Raw genomic sequence first — 20,827 nt, forward strand, 5'->3', positions numbered from 1 at the left:
CCCTAGGTTAAGGAATTAATCGTAAATGAGAATTGTAAATGTAAATGAATATAAAGAACAAGATAAATTTTAGGATTCACCTTTCCCATATGTATGTAATGTAGATCTCGAATTAGGAATGTAGGATATATCCACAATTTATAATTGATATATCATAACTCCATCATGTTGTCATGGATATGGATATGCATCAATGAAGATGATGAATGCTTCAATGTAGATATCCTCCTTTGATGGCCAACAATATGATAGATCTTGAAAAGGAAATTGTCACAAAGGATTCTCCAATGCTAGATAGAATTCTTCTTGCTTGAATGCTTAAAAAATGATTGAATGTTTGAACTCATTAAATGCAAAAGACTAAAATCTTTACTAGAGAGCAAGATCTTGGAAATGAGATGCTTGATCTTCATGTGATATGGATTTCTTGAGATGAGATATGAAAATGAAGCCTCCAAGTCTCCTTATATATGAGTTTTTAGGTGAGAAAACCATACAAGCTAGCTAGGTAACGATAAAAAAATAATTAAACCCCCGAGGACTTTTGGGATCCGAGATCTAGAACTGCCAAGAACTAGGTCAAACCTACAAGGACTATGTCAACCTAGGTTAACTTAATCTAGACTAGGAGGACAAATCCTCTGTGTCATAGAAAGCCAAGACAAATTCCAAAGAGATAAGGTGGAAAGCTAGAAGAGAGAAGAGGAAAAGAGAGAAAAGCACAAGCATATTCATGGTCTAAAGAGGGAATCATGAAGAGGAGGGAGCTAAAAGGTCTTAAAAGGAAAGTGTATCTATTTTAAGATAGTACAAATCTGATAATTACAAGGAAGAAATTTTCCTTTTAGCTTATTTACCATCTTATCCCACACCTTGATTTTAGTTTTACCTATTTTCTATATCTCTTGTTTTAGATTCTCCCACCACAAGGATCCATGACCTTTCATCTTTATACTTACAATTTTGACCTTCTTATCACATGCTATGGTTTTATGACATAGTGTAAGGTAGGAGAATCCCTAAAGGAGATTTCCTAGCCCCCAGACAATAACCACACAATAGAAAAACAATAATAAATTAGAGATTTAGATACACAAAAATGCCAAATATCATTGAAAAATCATGATACTTACATCCAACATGCCCATTTGTGAGGCCTTCTAGGTTACGACCAAATATAATGCAATTACGATAATAGTTCTGCAAGACCTAGCAAGATCCAATCACTAGCTAACCTAGATCCACAGTATGGTAGAGAACTCCAAGAAGAATCTAAACTTGTGCTCTCAAATCACCAAACAACCTTCTTGTTTTCCAAGCCCACAGTTAGCTACTAGCTTTTCTAAACTTCACTCCTCTTTTCTCTCCATACTAAAGTCCAAGCTCTATGATGTCTCAAGAAAAGACAATGTTAGAAACTACAGTTGGAACAATTGTTATGTTGTCATTGGTGTCAACCCTATTGGAGATACATTTACTAACAATGTTGAGTGTCATATCTATTGATTGATGATGAAGGACACTCCCCTTAATACCACAACAAACAACAAAAATAAAGAATATCACAAATTGAGAGAATGAAATATGTCCTTCTCTTTATCACCACAAATATGGAATTACAATATTACAATATGCAAACCCACATGGGTGCCTTCTTAAAATAGTCTGTAAGACAGAGCTACAACTATCACCCAGAAATACCTTAGACAACCTACGAGCCTTCCTTATATAAGCACTTTTAACCTCCCGAGAAGGTTCTAAACACTAATACCTAACCCTTGAGACCAACCAACCTCATATTATTTCATTTCATTACACTTTATTACATAAGATCGACTCAAGAAAAATTACAAATTATATTTTTCGAAGGGTCCACTTCTAGAGACCATAACTAGAAAACTATTGATCTGATGGGCTATTATAATCCCATTTTAGAATCCTCAACTAGCGATCTACCCATCTTCAAATGTTTCACCTCATTCTGGAGCCATGTAGGCCTTCATCATTGGATCTAAAGTTTGGATAGCTAAAATTTATACTAAAAATTTGGAACAATTGGACCAATACTTATGATATGATAATAAAAATCAATTGGTAGGCTGATATGTCTTAGATGAACCTCCACATATGATATTAGAACAATCTAAGAACATAATACCAACTTACTAAAATTAGCAAGCTCCCACAAATAGAAAATCTATACAAGAATATCCCTTATTGAAAACATAGAAACTAGAAAATTGGAAATAGAAATATTTTTGGGCAATGCAAGATTGCCTTTACACCAAGGATGCTCCTACATCAATTGATGAGAGGGATTTGAAAATAGAGATAACTAAATGAACTAGTGAATTTGAGGAGTGATAAGGACTAAGCATGATGGAATCACAATAGGCACTTGATAAATTAGTCTTTGACAAGATGATGCATTATTTACTCATTGTATGCAGTATAGATGTGTTGAGGGAAACACAATCAAAGCCTACTAAACAATGGTCAGTCAATGAAGGAGTTGAAATAGAAGATTAAGGAACTTAAAGGTTAGTTGAGTAAACAGTATTGGCCGAGTGCTAGTTATGGCCAAGCAAGTTGAAGAAGAAAAATGTAGTAGCAACCGAGTGTAGTGAAAACTGAAAGCCAAGCGCTAGAGTGAACAATAATGACTATGCAATCTAGTGATGACCAAGTGGAAGAACATAGTGATGGCTGAGTGTTAGAAAAATTATAGCTTGTGAAAGAATCAAGTTTGAGGTTGACATATTTGAAATTTTGAATTAGTCAAAGCATGTGGATGATAAAAATTGATGAGTTGGCATATTTAATGCACAAATAGAGTTTGTTACACGATCAAAGGCAAGGATTAAAGAAGAAGTTTCTACAAGTATCAATAAAGGATTAGAAGGACAAAATGATGGATAGATTCATTAAATCTAACCTAACCTTAAGATCTACGATGATGTTTAAGTGGAAAAGGATCAAAATTACCTATTTAAGGAGGCATAAGAGATGTTTTCTAAGGTTAGTTCATTGTTGATTGATAATTTTGTAGAGAACCTGTGAAGAAAAAAGTACCAGAGGATAAGTGAGAAGATTGGTGTAGTGTGATTATTTGAAGGGTTTCCAAGTAGATCAAAGAAGGAAAACATGATGGAGGCTAGTCAATGAACCAACATGAGCCAAATGGAGATCTGAATTTACAAAGTGAGTTGTGTTTTACATATCAAACCTGTTGTTACTTTCTAACCTTTGTCGTAGTAAAAATCCTAATAACAAATCAACAAATTCAAGTTCTAGTCCTCCACATACATGATTACAGACTACCATAGGATGCTCCTACATTATTTCATACTCAAATTACTTTTACATCTTAGTGATCCAATTCATCAACTCATCGAAATCCAATTTTCCATTATACTTAGGAGGATTAAACTATGATGTAAACTTCAAACTTGTCAATGCTTTCAACAACGTTCCATTCCCTTGATCCATCAAGGGTGCAGGTGTAGCTTCCTCCTGTACTTCAACTTACTAATCACTAACATCATCCAGATGTCTTCCTTTGTGTTGGGTTGTCTCAATAACATCTAACCTTGCTATAATTTTCCTTAGCATATCAACCAATGTTGGATCTACATCCCTCTTACCACAAACCATCTTGAAAGCCTCTACATTTGTAATTCATATACCAATTTTCCATCCCACAAATAAAAACCAACTAAGTTTTACAAGAAGGAAATTGCAAGACCTAGATTCACAAACCTCAATCCAAAACTACTTTAATACCACCTAACATAGGTGGGGGCATTGCCATATACATTAAAGGACCAAAAAAAGTGGAAGGAGAGAACACAACACACACACGCGCACACGCGCGCACACACACGCACACGCACACACACACACACATTAAAAATCTTGATGCATGTCAAGTTGTGAGACCTTCCCAATTACGACCATTACAAAAAGAAATCTTTATAGAATTGTCCTCCTAGACGCAAGATTCATAATCTCTAGATTCCAAACTCTGGCTCTTCTATCTTCTACCCACTCCCTAAAAATATGACATAACTCCCTATTTATACTAGGTGAAATGACTCAAAAAACCTTCTAGATCCAACATAAGAGGAAAAAAAGACCCAAAATAGGTTCACATAATTCCCAATGAAAGATCCCCTTATCTAATGATGACCTTAATTACATGTACAGTCAACCCAGAAAGAAAATACCAACATAGAAGAAATCAATGAAAGAAAGGAATCAAGCAACAACAACCATGAATAGAAGACATTGAGCCAACATAGTGATAACAAAAATCAAACACATTGGTGAAAACAACAACATATCAACTCGATGACTAAAAAATCCACCAAGTACACCAAGAAATCATTGAGCCAACCAAACCCAAAGGCAACTAAGAATACTACCAAGCTACCAAGTTACAAGATTGTGAAGAAATCCAAGATGCTCTTGCATCAGTTCTAGAGAAGAGAATAAATGAATATTAGAAATAAATTTGATCACGTGTGTAACTTGCTCTTAGAAGTGATAGGAAAGACCCAAATGAATGCATCTAGTAGATAAAAGGATAAATCTGATAGATTTGATCCTAGAAATCAATAAAGAGGTATGTGAATACATTCACATAATGGAAACAGGCCCCAAAACTTGCTTAGAATTTAAGAATAGGCCTTGGAAGTATTTTGGTGATTATAAGAGATCAAATTGTGTTACTGTCATAAAATGCAAGAAATGATACCACAAAGTGTTAACCCACATGTGTACACCTATAGAGTTGACCCACATAGAAAAGATATGATCTACCAAAAAAAAGGGAGAATTACTAATGAAGATCCTTCTATTTGAAATGAACATACCATATTCTACCAAAAACTTCCCAATGAATGATTAAAATACAACCATTGAGAGCCCAACTAAGGTTGGATTTTATGAGGACACAATATCAATGAAGGAAACAAACTCACAATAGATAAAAAGGTGATTGATAGTTTCCTCATCCTTCTTGCACATAATAGACATGCTAGCAAGGTTAAATCCTCTCTTACAAAGGTTGTTTAAGTAAGGATTTTCCCACACATCAATATCCACCAAAAGAAATTGATTATGGGTATAAGATGCAAGTTCCAAACTTTAGACTAGTCATTGGGTTTCTAATAGATGTAGTAGTCATATCAAATGCCTGCTTGACCAAGAAGGTACCAATTTGGATGGGAGACCATAAGATCTTGTTATTTTGGTTGAAAAAGGGGATACTTATATGCTTTAGTTATTCTATGAGTTCCAAGGCTAGGTAGTAAACTTATGGGTTGTCAGAAATGAGGGAGGTATTATTCTACCACCTCCCCTCAATAATGTAATTAGCCAAATTGTGTCCAAAAATAGGGGTTAAGAGGTTTTGGAGGGGTTGGAATCTGTATGCCTCAGTATTCAGCAACTCCAACCGAGTGTTCTACCAGAATTTGATATCAACTATATTGACAAGTTATCACTTTAAGCCTTTATTAAGGAGTATCTTGCATTTGAAAAATGTTATTCCAAACTTTGGAACCTATGATTGATTTCCTTCTATGAACTCTTTGTTAATAAGATCCTTGTTATGATATTTGTCATGCTTAATATTACACCAATTCTCATTGCCTCAACGAGTCTCTAGGCTATTTTGTAAATAAGGGTTTTATTCAAAGGATTTATTTTCTATAAGCCTAGGTCCTTGTACTTTTTTGGGGAGGACCCTATATCCCAGTTGTCAAAATCAACTTTCTTGTTTTCCTATGCACTAACCAAAAGGAAATCGCATTGTATCTTTTCTAATCTTTTTGTCATGACACCAAATATTTTTAAAAGTGACAAGAATTAGACTGATAACCTTATAGGGAGGAACAACGAAGTTGGAGTTTACTTGCATTACTAAGGATCTTACCCTTCCACCATGTGAGTTTCTTTTGGGTTCATTCCTAGATACCATTGTAGAATTCCATTTTTACATCTTTAATCATGAGAGGTAATCCCAAGTATTTGGAGGGTAGAACAACATACTGACAACTTAATCTTGGTCACCTTGATCTAGATCTTAGTAGTAGTGTTGAAGAAGAAGATTTTTCTTTTATGGAAATTAATACATTGCCCAAAAGTTTGAGCATATTTTTCTAGTAGTTGTTTCCATTCTATTACTTCCACCACAGAAGATTCACCAAGGAAGGTGTCATCCACAGTTGTTGGAGAATTAAGGGTGGGAGGGTATAAGTTGGGTTGATTCCTTTGATTCTCCCTTGGACAAGAAGGAGTTGCATGTTCCTATCTAACATCTTCGCAACTAGAATGAACAGGGAGGGGGATAAGGGATCCCCTTGTCACAACCCTTTTCTTGCGGGGAAGAGAACACCCAAGGAGCCACTAACATAACAAAAAACTTAACAGTTCCAATGCTTTCTTTTATAATTTTAATGAAAATTTCAGAAAAAGCCAAATCTAGGCAAGACTTTATACAAGAAGGTCCAATTGACTTTATCATAAGCTTTCAAAATATTGAGTTTAAGAACCACATCTTCATTTAATTTCATGACTAGAGATAACGATATCTAGGATTTGTCTTCCAAGGATAAAGCCCTTTTAGTTATGATTTATAGCTTTCTCAAGAAGCAATTTTTCTCTATTCACTAGAACTTTGTCTAGGATCTTGTAGAATGTGTTGCAAAGGTTGATGTGCCTATAGTCATCCATGGTGGTAGGATTTTTGTGTTTGGGGATGAGGATGATATAAATTATGTTATGATATCCTAGAAGCTTTCCCATTCTAATGAAATCTCTGACCACTCTAGTGACATCAACCCTGACTATGTCCTTATATTCTTGGTGGAAAGGAGGGAAGCTATTTAGGCATAGGGCCTTGTAGGCTCCCATGTTGAACACAACCTTATTCACCTCCTCATCAGTCACTTGGTCCAAAAGGCTGGCATTATCTCCATCAGTGATTACATTGGGGATGTGGTTTATTATGGTCTCTTGAAGGTTCAAGTTGTCACCCTCATTGTTAGAGTAAAAGTTCCTGCAAAATTCAATGGCAAAGGGGTCAAGAAGTTTTTAATCCATTATTTTATCACCCAACATATTAACTAAGGAATCAATAATGTTTCTTCTTATATGGTTAATAGCTGATCTATGGAAGAAAGATGAGTTGCAATCCCCCTCCTTGAGCTATTGAACACATTATCTTTTCTTCCAATAGACTTCCTCATCGACCATAAGTTGCTTCCACTTTTTTTTGTAACTTTCTTCCTTATTTTGGGTATCAATAGGAGGGTTTCCATTGGCCATGTGTTTCTAGAGATTTCCCAAGGTGGTTGATAACTCTTCCTTTGGAGCAAAGATGTCCCAAAAGTTGCTTTTGCTCCAGAACCTAACCTCATTTTTTATAATGTCTAGCTTCATGGTAACCATGTACATGGTTGTTCCATCAATCGAAGTGGACCACCACTTTTGGATGATTCCTCTAAAAGTGGGTTAAGATCTCCACATGATCACAAACCTAAAAGGGGGTAGACCTTTCTTAGGGGAGTCCAACAATTGAAGGAGTAGAGGGTTATGGTTAGAGGCCATCAATGGAAGGGAGGTCGAGTTGGTAGTATACCAAACTTGTGAGACCAAGAATATGTCCAAGAAAACTTGAACAAGGTGAGACCCCTTTCTATTGCTTGTCCAAGTAAAAGGGTTGCTGACAATTTCCAAACCCACCAAACCTGAACTATTAACAAAGTCAGCAAGCTTGCCCATGCTATCATTGTAATCATTCAAGCCTCTTAACTTCTCAAAATGGTAGAGGGGGGTGTTGAAATTAGCTTTCATTAGGATATTATCACTAGGGTTTTGGAGTAAGAAATTTTTGATTTCCTCCCATAGATCCTTTCTACTAATATATATATATATATATATATATATATATATATATATATATATATATATAGAACACGAGCCATTGATTATGGTCTTTGGAGCAAGAGACCATGAGGAAATTTTGAGAGAAAGATTGAGCATTACCTATCATTTGGTGAGGACTCCAAAGAGTGACAATCTCCCTGAAGCCCTAGAGGCCTCTGAGCAAAGGAAGTTTGCACCCAACCAAAGATTGTTCGCAATAGTAGCAAAATTGGAATATGACATTTTAACTTCTAGGAGTAAAAGGATATCTACATTTTGTTCATAAATATATTGTCTGATAATACATTATTTCTTATGGTTGTTTAGTCTCGTAATGTTCCAAGAGAGGAATATCGTTTCTTACCTTTGTGGTTGGTGTCCTGTGTGAGTTGCTGACTAACACCTATCTCTCTTGCAATGTCCTTCTATCTCTTGGTTCTTTCAGAGGGTTGTCTTCTTGGAGTGTCCACACCAACATCACATTTCTTTTTCTTCTTTTTCCTTTTGGGCTTTCTATTCCCCATCATTTTTATCAAGTTTTCTCTTGCCAGGGGACTAAGGGTCAAATTTTTGAAGATATCTGTAATGCTTAGTCTAGCTTCCTTAGTCTCAAGCATATTGAATGGAGAACTTGTGCTCTCCTCATAGGCTGAGGCAATAGCAACAACTTCACTAGCTTTCAGGGTAGCCTCAAAGGGGACCATCAAAGGTCGAGGGATTTCACCTTCTTCGAAGCCAAAAACTAAAGAAGTTTGAGGTTGACTTGTATCCATTGCACATGTAGCCATTGCTTGTCTTGAGGTACCACTAGTGCACACTTCCATAGTCGGTTGAACAACACCAAGAGGGAATGCGAGAGGGGCATTTTACATTGGACAATGGTGTGCTTTGCAATCTTGCAATTTTTTTTTTTCCAGTAAATCATGGCATTCTCATATGCTTAATTATTTTAATTAAATATCATATTTAAGAATTATAATATAATTGATAAAAATATTTATAATTAATTACATTAATTTTATATTTCAAAATAATAATTAATAACTTAACGAATTTTATATAAGATATAGTTGTAACTTTTTAATTTAAAATTACCATAATTACTTACATTATTACTTTTTTACTTATAAACCTATTATTAATTCGTAAACCTCTATTAAAAGATTACAACCTATTAGTATTAATAATTTCTTTGGATATTGGTCTCAAAGCCTATTATTACTTATTAAACCTCTATTAAAGAATAAAAATACAAAACTGACCTACATTTGATATTTTATATGGTCAAACATTAATTTCGCGACATTGGTCTGATAAAACTATGACCTATTAATTTTAAAGAAAATACAAAGCTGACCATCATTTGGTATTTTATATCCTCGGACATTGATATCAATATATTTTCGATTTTGATATTGATCAGATTAAAGAAAAATACATAATAAGCGACCAACAAATCCGAGCTGGCTAAAGCTATTTGTTGAATTTTGGCGATTACCAATATTGGACTTGGCGCACGTAAACCTAATAGAAAATAATTTTTATCTCGTACAGCGCCTGCTCGAATCCCATTACAAGTTGAACAAGGAATAAACAGTGAATTTAATATGGATGAACAGACCTAATCGGGGGTTTGTGAAATTAGACGGGAGATTCTGCCTAGTGATCCTCTTTACAGATTCAATTAACAATTCGATGGGATAACAGAAACCATAATATCTGGATTATTTGGACCTGAAAATTTTCCATCCAATGGCCTGCATCAGTGCCACAATCTCCTTCGCCAATTTGCTTCCCAATTCTAACTTTAGATGCAGAAATCTTATAAGTACTTCTGCCCGAATCACTAGTGGGTCAATGCAATTATCAGCTACAAGAAGTTTTATAGGAAATTTGGATATTAGGCACCATAAAAATCAACATATATACAAGAAAAAGAAGAATATAAAGGACGGATTTGTTTTGGCTAGCGCTGAGCCTGCAAAAGAAGACAGGGAGTCCCGGTCAATTGAGCTCTATAATCAAATTGAAAGGTCAGATTCACATGTTCGTATTATCATCTTCCTATATCCATGCAGTGCAATTGAACAAGTTCGTATACAGAATTAGAGAAATGGTATAAAAGGGCACTTCTTTAGTTATTAAATCCTTTGAAAAAAATTTAACCTTCATGTCTCTACGTCGGATGACGTTTCTGGAGGTGATGGTATTACTGTGAAGTAGCTATCGACCAAAGTTATAATGAAGTACCATTTCCTCTCCAATGGTGAAGTATAATTATACTACTCTTATTCTCTGTAGTTACAGTGAAATGGTTATAAATCAGAGCTAGAGTGAAGTAGTTATAGAACATAGTTATGATGAAGTAATGAATTATAGGAGAATACTTCTTTACAAGTATACAGGAAACAGACTTCACCATAACTTTGGCCTAGTACTAAATTAGTAAATTGCATATGCCATCACCTAGACAGTCATTATGAAACTGACAGACAGTATTACAGTGACAACCTATCCTATATCTTTTCCTGATGATCGTCTTGGTGGTGATGATTTAACCATATTTTTTTTCAGTTCTGGCTAGGATCAACATTTCATGCATCTGATTATTTCTCTTTCCGTACTTTCCTCATTTTACATCATTAATGTATTTGATAGTCTTATTGATTAGATATAAAATGAAATGTGGTTCTTTTCCGTTAATCTCTACTCAATGATAAATTTGGGATGATGAATGATTTAAATTTTTCTTAGTTTTGGCATAAGATGAGAACATTATTTATTTCATTATAATTTGTTCTCCTTATATCCTAGTAATTAGGTTAATGAATTTGACATGTAGTGGATCTTCGGAAACAGGCAATCTGCCATCTTGCTACATAGGACACAAGGATCAGTTTTTGATTTGGATAGTGATTATGTTGATAAGTAGGATATATTTTCCACAGCAAGTCAAATTATGATATTGCTATCAGGATTTAACCGTGTAGTTTTTGAGTCAAACTCATTGACCCATGTATCATGAGTAGTAATTCACACATGAATCTATCTCTCATTAGAATAAATAGAACACTTAGTACTCATTGGATCCAGTTAATGCTCATAGAGGTGAAGTACTAGGATGGGTGACCTTAAAAATATAATAAATTGACGACCTTAATAATCTTTTCATTAAATTGGTGCATTATTTAAAAACTTGTAGTTAAATTTCCTTGAATTTTTTTTAAAACCTATTGTATGTTGTATTTAAGGAACAGTTAATGCAATCCAAAAACCATTTATTTGATCAAATAATTCCCTAAAGAGGCGTCTTCAAAGTGATTGAAAATATGAGAATAAAAAATTATAGGTATATCCAAACAAATGATACTATAATTACCCATGAAAATCTCAAATGTTTACAAGAAATTAACTTCATATCAAATTGATGCAGCTGGTAGGGATCATACTCAAAGCCCTAGCATGAAACAGAAGTGATAGCAATAAACCAAAATCTGAGCATCATGTAAGAACCCTCCCCTGGCGGATTCTTGTAAATAAAAAATTTCTGCCTTGTTTGTATTTGTTTTGATGAATGAATGTTGTATAATTGCAATGTTTTATATGACAATATAATACCACAATTAAAAGATATTGTAATGATAACTTTTTCAATGCAAAACTGAAATTGCACTGAAAATACACTACTAATAGTTTCAGATTTTTATACCAGCTTGAATAATCCAAAATTTTCATAATATAATGAATCCCTGTTTCATTAAATACCCCCTATTGTCTAAAACAACAATACCCAGAGTAGGGCCTGATAATACAATGTTGTAATTAAAGATAATTGGTTGGGTTGGGTAGTTGTTAGTGAGGGGAGGTATTGGTTGGTCTTCCTAACCAACCAACCTCTATTTAAGAACCGTGGTATATGAATGATGTATTTATTGTTTTGGTAATCAATAAAATATATGGTTTTCCTCACCAACCTTGGTACATATGGTAATTGCATTAAATGTTCTTCTGATTTGTGTATAATTGAATGTATGTTCAGTTGTTTTGGTTGATGTCCATTCTACATTTTGGCGCTGATGCCTAAGTTCGATCCTAGAGGTCAAATATTAGACAAAATGAAGTAATGGGTAGACCATTCCTTCCACGAATACAAGTAACAAGCAATGACAAAGAAGAGGAAGAAATTACAAGGGAGGATCAGGTAACACGAGATCTGGTGGTAACTTGGGAAGTCTTTGTCGACCAATACGTGCAAAGGGAATCCTAAGAGAGCGGTTCCAGAGAGCATGGTATAGGAGGAACTTTCAGTGCCACTAGCGGTGTACAACCTTCTCGACCAAATTCCTTGGTTGCTGTTAAGAAACTTGGTACATGTGGAGGAAGAAAGAGCTGAAGCACAAAGTGAGCGAACAAAGCAACAAGTGCTCCAACAATTCATTGAAAGAAGTACACGAGAACTTCAAGAGAGAAAAGAATTCGAGGAAGACAAGTAGGCAATAGAATAATTCATGCCCCTACTCCCAAACAAGGACCCAAGGCAAGTACGAGAAGAGGAATTTGAGGGGGAAACTGCCTTATGACGACTCCTACGGAATAGGGAACAGGAAGAAAGACATCGCCATTTAAAAGAACTTGTAAATCAATCCTAGGAGCCAAATCGAGAAGAATAGAATCTAATTGAAAATACAATAAAAGGCATTGCTAATTTGGCATTCTTGGAAGGACGAGGAAGGAAAGAAGGGTGGACAGAACCTATGACCCCTGTACGTAGAGAACACTGTGGTACATAGGAACATAGTTCTAGTCATGGAGAGGAGGAACTTGGGGAAGAAGGAGAAGCCTTTGGAACAAGCACTCTAGAAACCCTCCTAGCAAGAGGGAAAATAGTCCCGACGGGAGGGAACACACTCCCAATAGGAGGGAACAAGTGTAACACGGGGACTCACACCCCACTCCCAAACCTCGAAGTACCCGTCCGGAGATGTCCTCGCATCGGGTACTTGTAGACCCAAGTACCCCCACCTTTGCCATTTTGTAACCATGCTGTCGCTGGGATGGGCACTTGAATTTCTATTTGAATTTTGATTTTTGAATGTTACTATTGGGTATGTGATATATTACTATGTTAAATGTTTAACGATTCTAGTTCATGTTGCAATTTTGCTATGTTCAAAATTTTTAATTTTGTATGTTCCATTGAAACATCATTTCATAACAAGCATTTTAAGTTCTATACATATACTATACAAAACCCTCCTTGCCCCGTACTCCCTTGGCTGTCCCCAAAAGAGGCCCATTTCCCCCTGTCTCAGAAACTTGTGTTAGCATCTCGGTGTCCCAATGTACTCTTGTACTGGTGTTACATTCGAGGGACACACTCCCGGTAGAAGGGAAAATAGTTACAACGTGAGGGAAAAGGATGGCCATGAAAAATCAAAAATTTATGAGGTTCACAGGAGATGGGCCGGAAGACCCTGCAAGGCATTGTAAAACTTGCATAATTGTATGGCACACGTATGGAGAAAATGACAGTAATGAATGGCTAAAGGCATTTCCCACCACCCTATGAGGAATGACTATTGATTGGTACAAAGACTTAGAGGTTGGGAAGAAGGCCACGTGGAGGGACCTACATACTTCTTTTGAGGAGGAATTCTAACTCTTACGGGATGATGATGAGATCGTAACAGAGATATACAAGACAAGACAAGGAAAAAATGAATTTGTAAGGGCATATAGTAGGAGACTGAAGGAGTTGATAGGGAAATTGGATAATAAATTTGCAGATGGACTAAAACAAAGATGGTTTATCAAAGGGTTAACTTTGTCCCTACGAAGGAAAATGAAAATTGTCCCACCATCGTCATCTGCTGAAGCATGTACATGCGTGATGGATATAGAAAGTGAAACCAAGAATTCAAAAGGAAGGAGGCATGGAAGCAGAAGCGAGAGTTCCTAAGAAAGTGGGGGTGAATCTAAAACCATACAGGCATTGCGGAAGGATATAATGAGAATGATGAAGGAAATAACATGAAGCAAGGATGAAAAGGGAAGGAAAAGAACTATGGCGTACAAACTATGAAAAGGAGGGACACATGAAGATCTCTTGTCCCAGGAAGGCATTTTGTGACATATGTCAGGCAATGGGGCGTTCCATCAAGGATTGTCCCTACAATTTGAAAGCACACAATGCCCAAGTATTTTTTACTCAAGGAGAACCATCCATGCCTCCTACTCCCCCACGCAACACTAGCACGAAAGCATCACCTGGAGGGTACCAAGACAACAGGAGGGGTAGCAACAATAACAGCACACCAAGGAGTCGAATATAGTATGACTCCAGAGGATGGTCCATGATACAATGCAAGAGATGTAACGAGGGGAGGCACTGTGCCCATGATTGTCAGAATGGAGGGCAAGGTGGGGGGATGCTCTACAGACAGTGTAGGCCCAAAAATCATGAGGATGAGAACTATCCCAAACAGAAGAGCGTGAACATGCTGGAGGTGGCAAAACCAAAAGAGGAAGTCTTAGCTATCACTCCGATGCAAGTCCGAAAACTCACATATCTGGATACAAGTATGTAAAAGGAGAGGTTGGATGAAGCTAGAAGGGAGATCCAAGTGATGATGGATAAGGAAGGGAAGGTAAGTACACCTAAAAACTCCTTCACCAAATCTATTCAGGAAACTAACATCATGAAACAAGTCCTAGAGACCATAGTACTAGTAAAGATTGGGGATCTGTTGGAGACCCTACAACAATTAAGGGTGCAATTAAGGGTGGAAATAACACATGGAAACGTAGTACATGGAAATAGTACTAAGGAGAAACCATCGAAGGAGGAAGAAAAAACGGTTAAAGACAATAACTCTGTATTTGACCAATACTATTGCAGATGGAGGCTTCGGTGTGAATGTCCTCCCTGAAGAAACTTGGAAGGCTCTTGGGAAACCAACCCTGTGGCCATCAACCTTCCATTTAGTCGGAGCGGATCAACATGGGATCAAGCCCATTGGAATCTTAATGGGACAGAAAGTGGTGATTGGACTCAACAATTCTTCGACTTTGTAGTAATTGTCTTCAAGAAGAAGGGGTACGATGCATTATTGGGGAGAGGATGGCTAATCTCAGCAAAAGCTAATCACAACTGGAAGAAAAATACCCTTTCCATTGAAGTTGATGGTAGGAAGTACACAATTGACCTAAGGAATCATTCGGTCAGTCAAGAACTTGCCGTCGATTTTGAAGCCGAGGGAGAGGATGGTAATGGAATTGAGCTAGACAACGAAGGCATTCTACAGCTGGTAGAATGTTCAGAAGATGAAATGAGTTCCCCTAATGCCCTGTACAAATGGCAAATGGTGGATTATGAAGTGTTTTAACCAGAGTGTAACATGTTACAGGTTTAGGAGATGGAATCTAAGGATGGTTATCCAAGGTTTTATAAGGAGCACATAGAAGGCACAACTTCAATGGATGATACCCCAACACACACATTCCAGAAGGAGAAACGAATAGAGTACGAAGAGGCTAAACTGGAAAAGTTGAATTTAGGCAAAAAGGACCAGCCTAAGGAAATCTTTATAGGGGACGATTGGGATCCTATTTTAAAAGCAACAATATTCAGAATATTTCTTGAGTATAAAGATGTGTTTGCCTGGATGTACAAGGACTTAAAAGGAGTGCCCCTTGAATCGTGTGTCCATCAGATACCTTTAGTACCAGGAGCAAGATCAGTATGAAGGAGACCTTATTAGATGAATAAGAACTATGCAGCTAAGGCTCAAGAGGAAATTATGAAGATGCTCAAGGCAGGCATAATATTAAAAGTACAGACCAACGAGTGGGTGTTGCCAATAGTTATATCAATGAAAAAAGATGGAAATAAAATTTGGATTTGTGTAGATTTTAGGTACCTAAATGCAGTAACTATAAAAGATCCCTTCCCAATTCCCTTTACGAATAACATCTTGGAAGAAGTGGCCGAACAGGAGATGTACTCCTTTATGGACAGATTTTTAGGATACAATCAAATTAACATTATCGAGGAGGATAAGTTAAAAACAACCTTTGTAGTGGAAGATGGAGTATATGCTTATAATAGGATACCATTTGGGTTGTGTAATGCATCGGCCACATTTCAAAGAATTATTCTACACATGTTTGATGGAATGTTGGTAGGCAATGTTAAGGCTTTTCTTGATGATTGGTCTATCTACATCGAAAAGGAGCAACACCTAAAGGTTATTGGAGAATGCATAAAATGACACAGAAGGGCTAGACTAGTGCTAAATCCAAAGAAATGTCGATTCATGGTCCCCCAAGGAAGGCTCCTCAGACACAGTGTGCAAAGGGTTGAAAACAGGTCCCAACAAAATTAGAGTGATTGTGGACATGGAGGCTCCCACGGATGTGATTGGTGTCAAATCATTTTAGGACATGTGGGATATTACAAAAGGTTTATAAAGGGATTTGCAGAGTTGTCCATACCCTTGGAGAAGTTGACAAGAAAAGGGGAGAAATATTTATGGGAAGACGACCCAAGATGAGGCCTTCCAAGAATTGAAGAAGAGATTGGTGAAAGCTTCAATCCTCATATACCTGAACTGGAGCAAGGAATTTCACATCCACCTGGATGCTCTAACTAGGCAATAGATGCCCCTCTGACACCAACAAGAAAGGAGGGACTAGACCAACCAGTGTAATTTTCGAGCAGGTTACTTTCAAAAGTGGAAAAAAATTACATTACGACGGAAAGAGAAGGCTTTAGGTATCATTTATGCGGTTCAAAAGTTTAGGCATTACTTACTAGCTTCTCCTTTTACATTTTTTGTAGATCATCAAGCTCTAATGTATCTGGTTAATAAACCTATTATCCAAGGAAGATTTAGTAGGTGGTTAATCCTTCTCCAAGAGTTTACCTTTAAAATCATAATTCGGTTAGGGAAAAGTCATGTGATTGCAAATCAACTATCCAGAATAAAGTCAAGAGAACCTGATGGGAATAGAGTAAACAAAGACTTTCTGAATGCCCACTTGTTTCAAATTGCCGTACTTCCATAGTGTTACGAAGGCATTGGACAATACCTATCTACTGCCACCTTTCCCAAAGAGATGCTAGTAGGTGAAAGAAGAAAGATTGTATTGAAAAGCTGGACATCCTAGTTGATTAACGGGTTATTGTATAAAATGGGGCCCAATGAGGTGTTAAGGAGATGTGTGATGGAGGAAGGGATCCTTGCGGTCCTTAGGGAATCCCATGAAGGCTTGGCAGGAGAGCATATGAGACCGGATGCTGCAGCGTGAAAGGTACTGTTGGCAGGACTTAGGTGTCCTACACTTCATGTAGATGTCCGGGAATGGGTTTTAAGTTGTGATACATGTCAAAGGGCAGGGAAACCTCTCAAAAAAGACTTCATGCCACTATTTCCCTCGTAACCATAGGAGCTATTTGAGCGTTGGGCTTGGAATTTGTGGGCCCATTGCCTACCCAAAGTAACCACAGATGTAGGTATATAGTAGTGGCAACAGAGTACTTAACATAATGGACAGAGGCAAGAGCACATCTTGATAATACAACACTAAGTACAGCCAGATCTCTCTATGAGCAGATAGTGACACAGTTTGCCATACTGTTACAGTCTACAAGTAATAGAGGGCTGCACTTTGTTAACCAGGCAATTAGAATGGTGACAAGCAAGTACACAATTTTCCATTCTTTTTCAAGCCATTACTACCCTAGGGCCAATGGTCAAGCCAAGGCTAAAAACAAAATTTTGGTGACAAGCTTGTGCAAAACTTGTGTAGTTGAAAGAGGAGATTGGGAGGAGAGGCTTCTGAGAGTTTTATGGGTGTATAGGACTACCTACAAGGCCACCATTAGACAAACTCCCTTTCACTTAATGTACAGGCAGGAGGCAGTAATGCCAGTAAAATATGCAGTACTCAGTCTAAGGGTAGCAGTTGAGCATACGTTAGGGGAGGGGGAGAGTCTAAGAGAATGACTTAATACTTTAATAAAATTGGATAGAGGGAGGACTATGGCTCAATGAACTACGAAAGTGGCACAAGAGAGATGAAATTTTTGGCATGATAAGTACTTGAAGAAAATGAATTTTAAAGGACAACTAGTACTTAAGTATAATGGCAAAAATGAAATAAAATAAGGCAAGTTCAAAATAAAATGGCGTGGACCATATAGGATAATGGAAGTAAGAGACAATGGAGCAATAAAATTGTCAACCTTAGATAATCACCCTCTCAAAGACCTAGTTAATGGGCTAAATTGAAACTTTATAAGGCTAGTAGGGGAGAATTTCTTATTTATTCCATAAACATAGAAGAAAGTTGGGGAAAGGAAATAAAGAGAAACTTAATAAAAACTAAGGAAGGAGAGACTAAAGGAGGGATAAGAAAATCAAAAAGTAACTCAATAAATGTCCCTTTATATAAGAAAAGTGGAGTTCATGTGAACCAATTAGTATGTAGCAGAGTTGGAGGTGGTGAGACAAGTGGAAGCATAGTTGTTATAAGAGGGATAAGGGAGGTAAATTTCGTATGCCGCACAAGGGTGCGAGATTGGACTCAAAGCCACAAAGGAGGGACCACAACCAACGTACCCAATGTACGAGCCAAATCACTAGGTGACAAAAGAGGAGAAGTGTATAGTGTACACGGTGGATCAAGGATAGCATACGAGGATACAGAAACAAGGTACAAAGAAGATACAGAGCTAGTGTGCAAAGAAGATGCAGGAGTAGCGTACGAAGGGGATATAGGGGCAATGTACGCAATCATAGGAAAGAGGAGGCTTAACATACAAGGTTTAGGTGCATGAAAAGGAGCCATATGAAGTCAGAGCCCAAGTGTACAAAGTGTAGGTGGTGGAGAAAGCCATGTTGGAGTGAGAAGGCAAGTGGGCAGAGGCATATGAGTTGGGAAGGCATAGGAGAAGTGAGACCCCTTTTGCGAGCTACCAGACGGAAAGGAGAAACTATCCATGTATAAGGAATGACTGGGACAGAGAATGTGAATGCAACTTGCATACCAATAGGAAGGGAGGAGTACGACGTGGAACTATCAAGGGTTAAAACAAAGCCATACCAAGGAATCAAATGGAGACACGTAGGGAAGAAAAACGGTTGGAACAAAAACATAATTAAAGCCCCCTAGAGATGTATTGAATATCATAAGATGGTGAAGACCAGTATCGACAATCCAAGCAAAGGAACCATTATTGATTCAAGAAAAAACAAGGTTTTGCAGGTGAGAAAAATGGCTGCAAAGAAGGATAAGGGGAAGAATGCAAAACATATTACAGCTGCTAATATCACATTTGAAAGTGTAGCAGGAAGTGAGTGTTGGACATGGTGGGAGAATGCTGACGAGAATCATATACCCAAGGAGGCATTACGAAAAGCTGAGGTAGATAAAATAAATATTATATCCATGTTTTATTTAGAGGAATTTGTCCCTGTGTTGTGAACCATGGTGGCTGGATATGACAAGAAGGGGCATAAGTTGGTGATTCAATATTTCCAACAAACTCTCACTATCTCATGTTCTCCAAAAGAGATAAATAAAGTATTTGGGTTTCCCAACAAAGGGCATGATGCAACAAAAACTGCAAAAATGACAATGAAAGAAAAGGAGAAACAACTTCCCTTGATGTGTAGGGACGATATTTCAAAATAGGAATGAGACAACATTCTAAGTAAAAATAATAGTTGCGGATTAAAGAAAATAGTCATAGCCAATGATAACTGGAGGTGCATTGTAGACCAAGTGAAGAGAAAACTTACTGGTGGAAGCCGCACGTTTGATATTGGCATTTGGATGCTACCAATAGTAAGTGGACTCAAAATGGGGAGGATGTACAATTGGGCACACATTCTATCAGAAAGGTTTAGGGCATTTCTATAGTTGAAACATAAAGCTTTCTACATGCCCTATTATGCCATCGCATTGTTCTTGGAAGCAGTTTGAACACAGGTTGCCCCAGAGCATAGGAAAACCTTCATACCAGCAAGCTGAGTGGAACCCTATTAACCACCCATGGCCTACTAGTTTCATTTGGAAATCTTTGAAATGGGAAATGCAGGGGGAGATCCCAGTAAAAAGAAGTTAAGGCAAATGATAGTACCTGATATGTCTCTTCCAACACCATCCAAAGATGGAGAGGATGAGAGTTCGGACAGAGAAGAGACCAGCACAGGAGCATCTTCTTTAGACGAAGTGGAGAAAGAGGAATTTTGGCTGAGTCATCTCAAGGGCACACTTGGTGAAGTCTCATTCTTACCCAAAGATGGAGGTCCACTACCCACAGGCAATTCCAAAAATTCATGGCAAGCCACTTGGAAGTACCTAGAGCTGTATGGAGGAGAAGGTACAAGAAGGGGGTGAAGGTAGCTATACGAAGGAGGGGATGCCAGAAAGTCATACAGTTGGCCGTATAGAGGCACACAAGAAGATCATACAATGGGCCGTACGGAGGAAGGAGTACATGAAGTCTAGGCCAATATAGAAGATGTCACAAAGGGGACTTGTACAGAGAATGAGGGTACTGGTTTGGAAGGAAATATGGAGGAGGTTGGTGAAGGAGGCAGATTACTTCCTCAATTGGGTGCTAAATGCATTTCTATTCTAGCAAACTTTGTTTCTCCAAGCCAATTGCCTAGCACTAATATGATAGATCTTTGGGGCTGGAGGAAAGCTTCATAGAGTGTTAGATTGGTGACTACAAAAGGTATTGAGGTAGCTCAACCAATTGCCCTTTTGGTTCAACCTACTAACAAGAAGGTGGTATAGTGTGAGAAGTCTATGGAGAAAATTATAATAGGTACACAAGATGAGGACACATAGATATTGGCAGAGGTAGATAGTTTATTGGGAA

General features: G+C 37.4%; 1 protein-coding gene across 2 annotated transcripts in view; it reads left to right on the forward strand.

Annotated features, from left to right (window-relative positions):
* Nucleotides 1-9,386: 9,386 nt before the first annotated feature.
* Nucleotides 9,387-20,827, forward strand: part of LOC149540402 (Gut esterase (DUF1350)) — a 234,355-nt gene continuing 222,914 nt past the window's right edge. Inside the window, exon 1 of one of the 2 annotated variants that reach the window (XM_089801503.1) lies at nt 9,387-9,965. In XM_089801503.1, the coding sequence (XP_089657629.1) occupies nt 9,685-9,965 (281 nt within the window). In that variant the 5' untranslated portion in view covers nt 9,387-9,684. The remainder of the gene's footprint in view (nt 9,966-20,827) is intronic. The other variant, XM_089801504.1, reaches the window with a different exon arrangement.

Source organism: Cupressus sempervirens, chromosome 9 (genome assembly GCF_028749045.1).
Source record: "Cupressus sempervirens isolate cs-2001-9-10 chromosome 9, ASM2874904v1, whole genome shotgun sequence".
NCBI classification, from domain to species: Eukaryota; Viridiplantae; Streptophyta; class Pinopsida; order Cupressales; family Cupressaceae; genus Cupressus; species Cupressus sempervirens.